The following is a 14,850-nucleotide window of genomic DNA, read 5'->3' as shown; positions in this document are numbered from 1 at the left end:
CAAAAATGTCTACACTCCATAACGTTAGCTAAACACGGTCTTTAAAACTTTTTTTTTTTTAAATTTAAATCATGTCATAAATTGGCAAGTTTTGCCCTACTGTGCTGTGATTGCTAGAGTGCAAATGTTTGGAGAGCAGGGGCATAAAATCCCAGAAATAAAATGACAGAGTCCACAGCTCAGCATCTAGGGGTATGTGGACACTGGAGAAAAGCCCACAGAGGGCCCTCAGCTGTGTGCACAGACACCACCAACATCCCTCTGGTTCTCTGGCGGAGGAGCAGAGCACAGCCTGGGTCAGTCGAGAAGCTGCTTAGGGGCTATGGGATAAAGCCAGTCAGCTGAGAGCCAAGCCAGGGCCAGCAGAGTGTGCTGGAGCACCAGAGGGAGGGCGGGAGGTCTGCAGAGTCCCTGCCCACGGCCAAGTGCCCACTGTCGGCCTCCAACACGCTCTTGGGGCTCTGGCTCTCCTGTCACCCGCTATGACTGCCTCTCTAGCCCCAACCAAGCCTCCAGATTTTTACGAACAAAACACAAATGAAGAGTTCATAACATTTTATGTGTTGTAATAAACAACTCGTGATAATAGCAGAAAAAGCTTTGTGGCTGTGGTCAGGATCAACACTCTTGCATTGCCTCACAAGAGCATGGACATTTGGCCAATCCTAGTGCTTGAATTTGTCAAGAGAAGCGGTAAAATCTGTAATAATGCTTCCCTGCCTTTGAATGTTTCAGCACAATGCACAGAGACAGATGGATTCTTGATTCCATTGTCAGTTTAGACGTGCCGGCTAGGCTGCCCCGGAGATGGACCTTCTCAGGAGTAGGTCCAAAAGCTGGGCACCCACCCTCAAGCGAGTAGCAGTGACTTCTCGTCGACCACAGCCAACTCCCCCTTCCACATGCAGAGTCTCTCTGTAACCTCTTTTATGCTACCTCTTAAAAGCAGGAATTTCATGACATGCTGCCTCACTATTCTGTAAAAAAAGTACAATCACGAAACGGGGAGACAGGGTTGTCTCACCTTTAAGCCGGCATCAGAAGTTGTAACAGCGCCGGAACACCTCCTATTTAAAGGTGACAGCTGGCAGGACAGTATAATGGATGGCATGTGTATGTTCTGACAACACATTATGTGTGCGACCCACTGCGGGAGATTCAAAAAGTAGCTGATAGCAGTTAGCAGCTAACTCAAAGGACAAAAATGGCCAAAAATGTCCACAAATTGGGAAAACAATGAGATGCAGGAGCTCTCTACCCTACAAGCAGAGACTGAGATCAGCCGCCATATGACAGGAACAATAAATGATTGTTATTGACATGTTATGCCATAGTTATTGTTTATAAGTATGTGATACATCACACTAGAGGCCAGTGTTGTTGTTTTACACGTCACGCCCAGCATGCTTCTTTTGTATCCGGGACGCAGGCATGTTGTCTCAAATCACACACTGGAGCAACATGACGGAAGGGACTCCACAGTGGCCCTATAGCGCCACCTCTGTGTGGAAAGGGCTAGTGTCTCTCTGCGTTTGTTACAGCACCATGGACAGAGACAGGAAAACTGAGACATTCCCATGCAGGGTCTCTCTGTGCCTCCCTGCCTTTGAATGCCTCAGTGCCATGGACTGAGCACCGTGAAGCAGATTGTTTGCTGCCGTCCAACAAAGAAATGACCTTGTTTATTGTCATGATGTGTACTGATTATGGTCTGTGACTAGTTTATAGCACTGATGCTACATTTTGAGAAAGCAAATATACTTACTGGCTTGTGCATTTCCACACAATAAACCGCTCGAAATGTGCTCGGTGTGAAAACGCCCTGCATCTCTGTTGCACCCATGAGGATTGTGACTCATCCCTATCACTCCTAGATAATTTCACACCCACAATCCAGGCCACAAGGCAACTGTGATCTGACTAACATAAGCTCATATGTACACACCTGCATTCACACACTCACACAAACATATATAGAAACAGTTACTCATTGTTCTCAGTGCTGAAGTGACTAAAAAAACTCTCACTCACCCAAAAACCTCTTCCCCGAGGGGATCAGATTTGGCCTACTTCTCTTTTAAAAGGATTCATCCACCTTTTTTCCCCCATCATTCATTTATGAAACATCTATTCTCGTGAGTAGTTTGGGCACTGCTGTGTGTTCCAGGTGCTTTTCTAACTCCCCAAGCTGAGTGATGAACACAGCTCTGTTAAACGCATGGAAAAACACTGTACAGTAGCTAAATTCAAATCTGCTGCCATGACGTTCTTTTTTTGGTCTTATATTAATGTAGATACTTCCTGAGTACTGAGGACGGTCCAAAGCGAAGACATTTGTACAGGTAACAGCTGGTCTCTGTTTTCTGTATCAGCCGTTGTTGTTTTGGAAGTGGATTACATTTTGCTTATTTGGTTTTTTAAAAAAAGTGAAATGTCCTCTTCTTTGTCTTTGTAGCGCGGACACCTTTGGTTCGTTCAACCGTCGCTGTCTGTCGTGCTCCTTGGCCAACAGCTGTGATTACATCAGCGGCTCCTTTAGCCACAACATGAGTTACTTCCTGCTCAACTGCCAAGGTAGCTAACACAGTAGCTTTGACTCATGTCCCTCACCTTTTAAACTTAACACTGTCCATCTTTCTGTCTTCCCTCCTTATGTCTCTGTCCCCCTCATCCACTTTATGTTGACACATCAGGCTCTGTTTTGATAATAACATAAAGTGCATTTGCATTTACTTAAAGGAGCTGTATGTGACATTCAGAGCATTAGTATAGGAGCAGATAACTATTTGCTGTGTAAAGATATAGTGGAAGAATGGTGTCCTAAGAAGAGAATGAAGCCATGCTCCCTCTGTGTGTTTTAATCCGAGCTTCTCTGTTCTTTGTTGTGGTTGACGGTCCGGCCCTGCATGCATGTTAGTGCATGTGAGCTCCTGTGTGTGTGTGTCACTGGCTAGCTAATTGCTGCTGATCTGCACTGTGCTTAAACAGCTGATAACCCCACCCCCCTATGTTAACAATGATAGCTCTGTCAGCACTGTTGCAGTTGTTAGCACTGCTCATACTGTTAGCACCGTTAGCTGCTAGGGGCTGCCTCACCTACCTCTATGTTGAGAGCCGTGTGCAGACAATCCCTTCCCAAACCCTCAATCATAGATATGTTCTGAATGTCGCATACATGACATGATTTGTCCAAAAATCTATCCTAACTTTGGTTAAAAGGTGTCTTGAACGGGTCTTAAAAAGCATTAAATTTAACCGTCTGATGTCTGTAGATGCCCTGTATAAGCTGATCATATGTTTTTGTGTAAAATCTTATTTTTGAAAAACAAATAGCAACTATAAGTATGGGCTGGGCCATATATAGATATAATATTGATATCTGGACATGAGACTAGATATCATCTTAGATTTTGGATATTGTTATAGCGCAAGTGTTGCCTTTTTCTGGTTTTAAAAGCTGCATTACAGTAAAGTGATGTAATTTCATGAACTTACCAGACTGTTCTATCGGATCTTTTATTTGCCTTTACCCACTTCTTCATTATATCCACTTAAAAATAGTGTGTTAATATTTTGTGAATGCACCAATAGTCAACCCCACAACATCAGTGTGATATTGACATCAAGGTGTTTGGTAAAAAATATTTGGATATTTGATTTTTTCCATGTTGCCCAGCCCAAACTATAGCTGCTAAATGTAATGGAATCAAAAGTGCATTTCCCTCTGAAATGTAGAGGAGTATAAGGTATCATAAAATGGAAATACTCGAGTGCATGTACATGTATGCTCCAGTTGTACTTAATTCAGTGCTTTTTTGTCAGCACCCACTGGTGGAATCACTTAAAAAAGGTTTCCAAACTCTCATCTTGACGTGCCTCTCCTTCTGCCTTTGATCCATGTACTCTGAGCTGGCCATGACAATAACAAAAGAGCAGGGAAGGCACTTTCAAGATCAGAAAAATGTCAGAATACCATAGCTCTGTCTTGACACTGCTGCACGTAGATTCATGTTCCTGTGATTTCAGTGTGACTCAAATCCTCGTAGCTTCAGTATTTAATCACAGATCCAACGCTATTGTTTCAATTGCCTCTGAAGGTTGCTAAGTGATCATCACTGAAGTCAGATCAAACAGGGAACGGCTACAATGCCATCAAACCCTCCCTGCAGACCTCAGAAATTACTGAGAGTCAATTGTCCCGCACTTTATACATCTGTAATCCACCTCTCTCCTCACAGCCTGCCGAGGAGAATTTATGTGATGAGGCTATGATATCATTATCCCGAGGAAGGAGAGTAGGAGGAGGAAAGGAGGGAGTGAGCGAGTGGCTGATGTACTCTCCACCGTACACAAGCGCAATGTGCCCGTACTGTGTTCCCAATTTGCTAAGTGCATCAGTCACTTCATTTGCTGTCTCTTCTCTGTCCGATCTGAGGTTTTAGGGCTTTAGCGTAAAGGACTCTGCCTCTGTCTGTGGCCTAGATATGAAAAAAGCTATTTCATCCATTGCATTATATAAATCAAATAAGCAAAGACCTGTCTCTTTGTCTGACGGACAAAAGATCTGGGATGCCTTTCTCTGCAAACACTGGAGGAGACTGTTGTGTTGGTGATGAACACAGACTCTGCTCTCCAGCTTACCCATGTCATAACATTAATGTCTAGTTGTAATGATGCTGAACAGTTTCCTGATGTGTCACTGATGTCTTTGAAATGACGATGAAACTGTCTGACTCTGTCCGTAGGACGGGAGATCCCATTTGTAGCCATTTACAAGACTCAGAGAGACGCAGAAAGTGAGACGCAAGACAGAGAGAGTGAGTATATTTACATCAAGTCTAAGACAAATTTGCATTTACAAGACTCTGCATTATGTTAAAGACATTACCAGTGACCTTGTTGGCAGTAGCATAACAGCTACACTGAAATCGACCTTGTCAGAAGGGGACAGAAGTGTTTCCTTTGCAGTGCAAAGTGACCACCTGTGCACTGAGTCACTGTTTGTCCAAGAGCCAAGTCCTGTATGATGGCAGTAATCACATTACTCCTCACAATGGATGTCCTCATTAAATTATGACCTGCCCGACGTCAATATCAGCATACTGTAATTTGATTACTACAGTGTGCATGTGTGTGTGCCATCTTTGACCGGTATCATGTCCCTGCTCTGACTATGTTAAAGTCTTGATGTTATTATCATAGATTATTTGATGTTTGATGCAAGTGTAATAATATTTCCCAAATGTTCACCCACCAAGGTGCTGAGTTTGCTGTTTTTTAAAAGGCTTTATTATGCCTACAAATCTAAAATTCTGTTGACATTAAAGGGTCAGTTCACCCCAAAATCAAAAATACATATTTTTCCTCTTACCTGTAGCACTATTTATTAAACTTGACTGTTTTGGTGTGAGTTGCCAAGTGTTGGATATATCAGCTATAGAGATGTCTGCCTTGTCTCAAATATAATGGAACTAGATGGCACTCGGCTGTTGTTCCTTAAAGTGCCAAAATAATACATGTGAAAACCTCAACAACAATGTCTCAGTAACTTTCATGTAGGAACTATTTTCTCTCTACTGAACTACATCTGCCTACTGCATTACTGCACAGAAGGAAGTGTGCATCCACTCATGGACGAGAGGCTTGTGCTCATGACAATGTGAGATGTAAGCATTAATGGCTGAGCTGTAACATTAGCTAGCTTAGTGGTGCTAGGCGAGCTAGCAGTAGATGCACAATTCCCTCTGCGCAGTGATACGGTTGGTTGGTCTCTGACACTCAACTCACAATAAAACAATATATAGATTGATTAATGGGGGTGAACTGTCCCTTTAAGATGACCAGTGTACATAAAGTGTAGTCAGGATGCCATAATTAGTAACAAGGCTAATGGTCTACAGCTACGGTGGTGACTCTGAGTCTGTACTTGAGCTAAATATTGCAAATGTTAGCATGCTAATAGCTTAAAAAGCACAACGCTAATGTTAACATGCTGCTGTTTAACAGGTAAAATAATAACCATGTCCATCTGCTAAACATGAACATAGTGGCATTGCCACTTTGAGCATGTTAGCATGCTAACAGTTTAAATAAACAGATAGTATGGTGATGGTGCTAGAGGAAAAGTTCATCACAAAAGTTATTACAATTCAAAATGAACAGGAGAACATAGATATCTGGACCAAATCCATCTAATTGTGGTCAAGAAATTTAACTCAGAAATACAAATCTCAAACCCTTGGTTCTAGAGAAACGCTCACTAGATCACTAAAGTCAGTAAAGTATGATTCATCCTGGATGCTTCCTTTGGACTGTTTACACAAACCGATCCGAACATACAATGTTCACTACATCCCCTTTGACTCCAGCCGTCATGGCAACCAAGGGTGACTGTGTTAAGTGTTGCACAAACCAGCTGTAGCAAAGTAGTAGTACAGCTGGTCCTCTTTTCAGGACAATCTCTTGAGGCGTGAAGTTTGCCTCGAGCGAATCCAGGTCAGTTTCAGCTAGAATCGGGTCTGGTGTGTGGTTTGTTGGAGTTCATGCTCAAAGTTTTGGAGGATGAGAGGCTCTGATATTGTGTGGAGCTTCTTTCTTTTAGACGTTTTAATTCACAACTCCAGGCTTATTTCTAAACCATCGAAAATGAGTATGGGATTTTATTGCATTAGGAAAACAGAAAAGGAAAATGGCACGCTACTCCTGCTGTTTAATTGGGACGAGGCTTTTAATTGAAGTTTTACAGTATGTTGTGCATGTAAAAGTAGTCAGTGATGTTCCTGAGAGTGAAACTTTAATCTCATTGGTCATCCCTGTGCTCTCTATGACAGGTATTACAGAAGTGCATAAACTGGAGAACAATGAGAACCTGAGGCTGACCCTGGACTCCATGCAGATGCCTAAAGTGGAGTACAAGGAGATCAACATGGATGACTACAGTATGTGTCAGAGCCAAAGTCACTTTAATGGACAAGTCCATGTTTACAAATTATATGATGGCTGACAAAGAAAGAATTTCAGCAAAAGAAACCCAATGCTTGTCAGTTGTCAGGTAGCTCAAACTCAGACTTAAAAGTGAGGATCCTCTTCTGTTATATTGTTAAATTATTTGAATTATTTTTAGAGGCCCGTAGAGGGTGAAATATTCAGATTTTACAAGAAAATACATTGTGGTGAAAATGCTGAAAAATTAACTTAATTTTCTGTAGCAGTTTATTTTCCTCCTCTTCTCCTTGATCATGTTGTGACCCTTGCAGGCCGAGAATCCCTACTTAACAGTGCAGTTAATTGTGTTGTGTGTGTTTTAATTATACTATAATTTAGCAACACATCAATTTGGCTTCCTCTTCTAGCAGCTGGGGATGAGACTCTTCACTCCTCCATACCCATACCAATGTTATACTCCACTTCATCTTTTACACTCTCAACTCACTCACACTGTTTTGTTTTTTAGATGCACCAAATAATTGAACAAATTTTAGATGTATTTATGAGAAATTATTGAGTATTATATAGTGTTTTGTCTAACAGTAGTTTGTCTACATGACAGCATTGTCGATGCAGATCCTCAAACCTGCCGGCTTCCAGGACACAGCACACTATCCCCTGCTCCTGCTGGTGTACGTATGACACAGGTTTTCACACATTTCTGTACAGTACACTTGGTTCACACACTCACACAGACAGAAGTGTCCGTTGGCAGTGCTGACCCCAGATGGCCGTCCTCTCCAACGAAGACTTCCTGGACAGAGTTTTAATCTAAAGACGTGCTGCTCTGTACTCTACTCCAGCTGGCTGATAATTGCTCTATGAATGGGGGAACTTACCCTCCTGTCCAGCCCGTTCTTTTATGAGCATTTCTGACCTCCGGTTTGCAGCTCACATTTAACATTTTCAGAATTTGGCCCTTTCTGTTCTCAGTTGTCACTGCAGCTACAGGTCCTGAAGAATCAGACAGAAAACAAGTTCAAGTTCTTAAGTCTCAACCTGGCACGTGCATGTGTTCAGACATAAAATAGTGCATAAATATGGGGCTAAAATATATAAAGAACTAAAATATTTTTAAAAAGTATCATCCTTGCGTCACTACCATTGCACTGCATTCAGTAGTCTCCATAACACTGATGTGGTTGTCTCTGTGCAGCGATGGGACACCCGGTGGCCAGATGGTGGCAGAGCAGTTTCACATGGACTGGGCCACGGTGCTGGTGAGCAGCTTCGGTGCCATCGTGGTGCGCTGTGACGGGCGAGGCAGCGGCTTCCAGGGCACCAACCTGCTGCACCGGATCCAGAAGAAACTGGGCGTGTACGAGGAACAGGATCAGAAAGAAGCACTCAAGTATGAGATGTTTTCACTTTGCCTTATTAAAGATTTAGCAGACATTAGAGTAAACATGCAGTAAACAGCTACATGCGGACCTGCTGACATGCTTTATCTCAACAGTTTTCCAGTTGATTTAGAGACAGTAGAATTTATACGATCTGTATGTAACGTTGTATTTTAGGATAACTAACTAACTGCTGCCTATGGCTTATGAAACAGTATTTTTGTTTACATGAAGCTACATATATTCTCAAATAGCAGCATCTCATTCAGGATGAAATGGTCCATTTGTCTGTCCGTCTTTTATTTCCAGCATTTCAATGTTGAAGAATTAAGCTACAATCGCTATTAGCAGTAGTAGTAGTAAATATTATAGTAGTCGTAGTATAATTAAAGGCTCCTTGTAAACACAGCTGCTAAAAAGACCTTGTGGTATTAGCTACAATTGCTGTGGTGAGACAGTGAATGCAAAAGTCAAAATAGAAATGTGCTTAACAATGGAATGTTTATCTTTTGCAGTTTTATTTTGAAAGAGCCCTACGTCGACAAAACCAGAGTTGGAGCTTTTGGAAAGGTAAGAAGAGTATCAGTGTGTAACTGAAAGACTCATGCATGTCACTGTCAACATGAAGGTTAGACCAGCTCAGGAACATAACACTCTATTATCTAAAGTTTACCCTGGCTGTTCAAGTAATGGGAATATTTAGATCTTTAACTTAAAGGTCCAGTGTGTAGGATTTAAAGAGTCAACTTTTCATTGTGTTAGAAAAACAGCCCTGTTTTCAGCTTTGTGATGCTGCATTTCCAGCTGATCCAAGAAGATTTTTAAAGAGTTTATTCAGCTTAAGAAGGAGGAGAATTTGCTCAACACACTTTATCCTTCTGTTTCTCACAACCATTCACATTTAAAATCAACGAATCTAAATCATTTTACTGGGGTGGAACGGGACAGAAAATTGTAATGTGAAAAGTTAGTGGACTAGTGGAGTAAAAAGATGGAATGGAAGTATCTCAAATTTGTGCTTACAGTAGTTGAGTAAATGTATTTCCCCCACTGGTGGTAACATGCATGTTTACTGTACCTCAGGTGTATGGAGGCTACGTGACCAGCCTGTTGGTGAGTGGTGAGGAATCCCCTGTAAAGTGCGGCGCTGTCCTCTCACCCATCACTGACTTTGAATTATACGGTAAGCTGTTTTTTCATCTGTATACCAGCTTGCAAAACCATATAGAGTCCGTATATAATTCATAATATGAAGACTGTATTATAGTTTCTGCTGTGTATGGTAAACAAGCAGTATCTGTGCATAATCATTCAGGCGCAGGCCATCCTGTCAGACAGTAATCAAAGGAAAAAAAGAGATTGCAAATCTATCACCTTTACCCCTGCAGCTGAGTTATTTCCATGACTGTGTGATACATGTATGTACTCTGCATGTGAGCAAAGAAAAGGAGCTTGTTCACCTTATCAGTGTGATGCTGCAGATACGCCTGGAACCCAATCATAACAGAGCCAGACAAAGTTAACTACACCAGCCTCACCTCAGCTACCAAAGGAATGAAATGTGTGAAAATCAGAGCTGTGTGTGTCGGGGAGAGAGTGACAGAGAAGGAGAGACGGTGCTCTCGTAGCTGTACCAAGTCAGGAAACTGCAAATTAAGGAGGAGCCGGGCGTCACGGTGTGACTGATTTCCCATCAATTTGATTTCTCTAGCTTGCCAGAGGGGGTGAGAGACATGCCATGACACTATATAAGTTTGGAATTGCAAATGAAGGCAGTCTGCGACGGCTTCGAGACTAAAGAATATGTAGATGGGTGAATCTATTTGAATCCAAATGGCCAGAGACAGAAATAACACACGGACATTGTTATTAATGTGTAGTTTTGATTTAATTTTGATGTCAAAGTTTTCATTTAAACTCTCTTTTCCCTGCAGCCTCTGCATTTTCAGAGAGATATCTTGGGCTGCCTAAACCTGATCCAAGGGCATACACAGTAAGATTTGAGTACAATTATTATATTTCAAATTCCAGTTATGATCATTATATAATCTTTTTGTTAATTTGTTGCTGTGTGTCTCATTATTCCTCAGATGGCAAATTTAGCACACAGAGCATCTCAATTCATGGATAAGAAGTTCCTTATTATTCATCCAACAGCTGATGGTAGGACAAGGATGTCTGAATTTACCATTCACCTTTATTTAAGCGTTTAAATCTTTCATAAAGCAAGAAGATCTCTGACATTTTGGCATATATATCGTTATGTTTTCCCAGAAAAGGTCCATTTCCAACATACAGCAAAATTCATCGCCCAGCTCATCAATGAAAAGGCCAACTATACCTTACAGGTATGTGGTTTTACTTTCTCTCCCTTGTAATTATATTGACTGCTGATCCAATTTCTCTGCCTGGTTCAGTTATTCTCCAACCTCCGGGAGCTTTATGATCCCGGTGGGATCCCACAGCAGGCGGAGGATTAGCCCTCACAATGCTGTCATTCCACATAATGAGATTATGAGACCTTCTCAGGCATCCTGCATTGACACCAGGACTAATCCAATTAGGATACAATGCACTGGAGCTGCATGTTCATTGGAGCTTATTACTGACCCATAGACGGGTTACTCTGCACACATGCATCATAAAGACCTGGTTTCTCAGAGCTCTGGTGGACTTTAGGTCAACACATGTAAACATGATGACTCAGTTAGAATATCTCGGTTAAGATCAAACTCCAGAAATTTAGTTTGAGTCCCTTTTAGTGATAAATTAACTTGTTAAGCCAAGAAAGCTCATGATAAACTTGTTTTTCTTTTTTTACTATCATTGTCAATTAAATCCATTTTGGTTTGAACAAAACGACACTACGCCTCTCAATTTTTTTATTAAAAAAAGAAGAGAATGGACAGAAATGATTGTTAGTTGGAATCCTTGACTAATTTAAAGATGTACTCAGAGATTAAATGGGTTATAGGCAGTGATGGAAAATCAATCATAGGCATAGATGGATTGTTCATGTTATTGTGTTTTATATGTATGCTATAGCACAATTTAAGAATCTTCACTACATGTACGTATATAACCAGTATCTGACTATAAATGACTTTTTTTTGGGGGGGGGGGCATACCATACCATGACGTTTTTATGAAATACTATACCATGACAATGTTTTAAAAAATAATTTAAGACATACTATATTGTGACAATTTTTGGTGAAAATTTTAAGGCATACTATACTGACATTTTTTTGAGTCATACTGCACTATGATATATTTTTTTTTTGTTTTGGTCATACTATATGAGGACTTTAATACCTACAACAGTGCGTCATTTTTTGTAATATATTTTCAGGCATACTATACATTTTTAATACATACAATGCAATGAAATTTGTGACATTTGTAAGCATACTAAACTATGACATTTTTTAGGCATACTACTCTATGAATTTTTTATAAATGTATTGAGGCAAACTAATTTCTGATATTTTTTTGTTACAGTTTTTCTATGGTATAAATGTCCACTTGAGCTCCATGATGAACTGATTAGTATTTGGTGGTCAAAGGTCAAGGTTACATTGACCTTGTCTGTCTCATTCTCATGGATTTAATATCTTAAGAACCCCTTGAGTGAATTTCTTCAAATTTGACACAAACATTCATTTGGACTCAAGGATGATGGGATTAGATTTTGTTGGTCAAGGGTCAAGGGTCAAAGCTCTGATAGCTCTGACGCTCTGATATTTTTGCCCATATATCTACCCACCTAATATTGAATAAATCTAACCAGATAAAATACAACTATCGGTTCAATTACTGGTCCTGTACCAACTGATGAGTGTCAGTGTCTCACTCACTTATTCTTTGTCTTTGTCTCAGATCTACCCAGATGAAGGCCACTTCATTCACAGTGAAGCAACAAGGCAGCACCTCAGCCAGTCTCTGGTGAACTTCTTCGAGGAATGCTTCAGGCTACCAGAACGTGTGTTTGAGGAGGCCCTGGAGGAGGAGAGTGAAGACGAGGGTTAGCTTGACCTCCTGAGGCCCAATTGTGCTCTGAATCCTTCCCACCCATACATCCACCCACCTAACCTCCATCCTGTCCCTGTGCCCAAGCACAACACTGGCATACAGTTGTCCACAATATGCAACTCTCATCTGTTCTTGCTCAATTTGATTTGCATTTGGACTCCCCATGTCCGCATGCTGAACCTGAGACTGCCTTACCAGCAGACCTACTCCTACATCCATCCTCCCACTATCTGCCCTGAGTTCGACTCCAAACGGCCCTCCGGAGAGCCACAAAGACTGATGACCTGACATGATGCTTTGGAATATACTGATTGATTTAACAGGGAGCGGTCTCCTTCGCAGCAGGATGGACCAGCTCCTTAAAAGCAGTGGAAACAAAGCATCAGCTCTCACACAGACTTTCAAGCTGTGGGGAGAGGGAACACCTTATAGCACATAACTCATGGGCTTGTATATTATTGAAATTTAGACGCCTGGTGAAGAACGCTGGTGGACAGTGTTCACAATGGGTGTCTGGGATTGTGCAGATACAGGAAATGTTACTATTTTTAAAGTTGTGAAGAACTTTCATGTTGGACTGTGGTTGTGTCTATTGTTCTTACAGTATGTAAAATAGCACACAGACATTCACTCGCCTGCTACGGATATATTTTGTTTTGGTGTTCATGTTTGCCCCGATGTTCATCTCGTAGCCTCATTTTATGTATTTCAGTGATGCTGACGGAATTCTTGAGCTGGCAAAGTGTTTGGAAGAAAAAAAGCGCTGTGGGTTTGTTAATGTGTCGTTTGAGATGGTTTTATTGTGACGCTCCAGTTTTATTTATCAAATGTTTTTCAAAAAAGACAAACTTGTTTTAGTCACTGTGCCTTACTTTGTCAGACAACATCCTGCTGTGAGACTGCATTTATGAATTAGCCTTCAACAAGGCTAATTTTCTCAAAATAGTTTGACATTTTTGGAAAGATATTATACGTGGTCTTGTCAAAAGAGGATTGAGTCCACTCATACATATGCCTGTTAAATATTAAGCTACAGGCTGGTTAGCTTAGCATAGAGTGAAGACTGGAAGCAGCTAGCCTAGCTCTGGCACTTCCCCCCCCCGCTATGCTAAGCTAAGCAAAGCTAAGCTAACCCTCTCCTGGATTTAACTAAATATTTAACTGACAGACACGACACTGGTATCAGTCTTTTCATCCAACTGTCAGAAAAAAAGCCAATAAGCATACTTCCCAAAATGGCAGCTATTGTTTTTAATCTATGGCCTGAAATAGATAATTAAAATAAATCATGTAAGCTACATTCTGTAGCTAATTCCTGATTGACAAACTGTAGGGATTCTAAAGTTTCACAAAATATTATTCTCCGGAAATATGTCCAATGACATCAATACACCAAGCTAAATGTGTAGAATCTGCATGCATCATTGCTTATGACATGTTAAAGAATGGTAAGTGAAGGAAACGGGACAGGAAGTGCAGTTTTTGTGATTGAAAATGCTGTCACTCACACTCGGTTTAAATCACAGAATACATTGTTCAAAGTTGAAGGCGAGAGGCCATTAGGATTAGAGGTATACCCTTAGAAATTATTTATTTGTATATAAGGGGGGGGGGGGGGGGGGGGGGGGATTATCCAAATATAACATGCATAAGAAACAATGACTTCTTGTGGCACGTTTAATTTTCCATTTTTCTATTTTCTTATTTGAATGGCCATTTNGTGGGGTGAGGGGGGGGGGGGGGGGGGGGGGGGGGGGGGGGGGGGGATTATCCAAATATAACATGCATAAGAAACAATGACTTCTTGTGGCACGTTTAATTTTCCATTTTTCTATTTTCTTATTTGAATGGCCATTTGTGTTACGTTTCAGTGCATGTTCAGACGTTATTTGCAGCACTATCCCTGATAGCTCAGTTCCACATGGTAATTTTGACATCTTGAATGTTCCTTACTGGATTGCATAAATTACATCTCCAGTAGTATTGTGATTGAGATCCCAGTCTCGTCAGCTTGATGTGTAAATGTTATTCAAATATCATTTTATTCTAAAAAAAAGAAAAAAGAAAACAATATTACCTGAGTGTTATTTGTGCATAAAGCATTTTGGAAGTTACATTTGACTATTCATTTCTGTTCTCCTGTTGCTGTCCTTGAAATTGAGTTGAAAGTGGAATTTATAAATGCAGACGGCAACATCGAACTTTCTTGCCAGTGGTTGAGGACTTTTTCAAGACGCTCAACTTTGTTATCCAAAGCATAGAAGGAGTCATGGCAGATTGTGGCATGAAGGTAAATGTTAGAATAAAAAAAATAGATATTTTATCAGCTTTCAGTGTTTTTTTGGGTCATATGTTTTATTGTGAATTTCAGAGCTCTGCTGCTTTTTTTTTGGCCGCATTAAACAGAACATTACATATTATATCACTGCATAAAGCTATGTTATTCAACAACTGCTATTCACACAGCTAGCAGACACAACACATGATTATT

General features: G+C 40.8%; 1 protein-coding gene across 1 annotated transcript in view; it reads left to right on the top strand.

Moving 5' to 3' along the window:
• LOC126397482 (dipeptidyl aminopeptidase-like protein 6) overlaps positions 1-13,950 on the top strand; it is a 158,902-nt gene extending 144,952 nt beyond the window's left edge. The window contains exons 15-26 of the mRNA XM_050056320.1: positions 2,295-2,342; positions 2,456-2,574; positions 4,746-4,817; positions 6,831-6,938; positions 7,550-7,619; positions 8,144-8,338; positions 8,843-8,897; positions 9,411-9,510; positions 10,262-10,320; positions 10,418-10,490; positions 10,602-10,675; positions 12,207-13,950. Coding sequence (XP_049912277.1) covers positions 2,295-2,342; positions 2,456-2,574; positions 4,746-4,817; positions 6,831-6,938; positions 7,550-7,619; positions 8,144-8,338; positions 8,843-8,897; positions 9,411-9,510; positions 10,262-10,320; positions 10,418-10,490; positions 10,602-10,675; positions 12,207-12,356 — 1,123 coding nt within the window. The 3' untranslated portion in view covers positions 12,357-13,950. The remainder of the gene's footprint in view (positions 1-2,294; positions 2,343-2,455; positions 2,575-4,745; positions 4,818-6,830; positions 6,939-7,549; positions 7,620-8,143; positions 8,339-8,842; positions 8,898-9,410; positions 9,511-10,261; positions 10,321-10,417; positions 10,491-10,601; positions 10,676-12,206) is intronic.
• The last annotated feature ends 900 nt before the right edge of the window (positions 13,951-14,850 follow it).

Source organism: Epinephelus moara, chromosome 11 (assembly GCF_006386435.1).
Source record: "Epinephelus moara isolate mb chromosome 11, YSFRI_EMoa_1.0, whole genome shotgun sequence".
Taxonomy (NCBI): domain Eukaryota; kingdom Metazoa; phylum Chordata; class Actinopteri; order Perciformes; family Serranidae; genus Epinephelus; species Epinephelus moara.
This window is presented reverse-complemented; position numbering and strand designations above follow the sequence as displayed.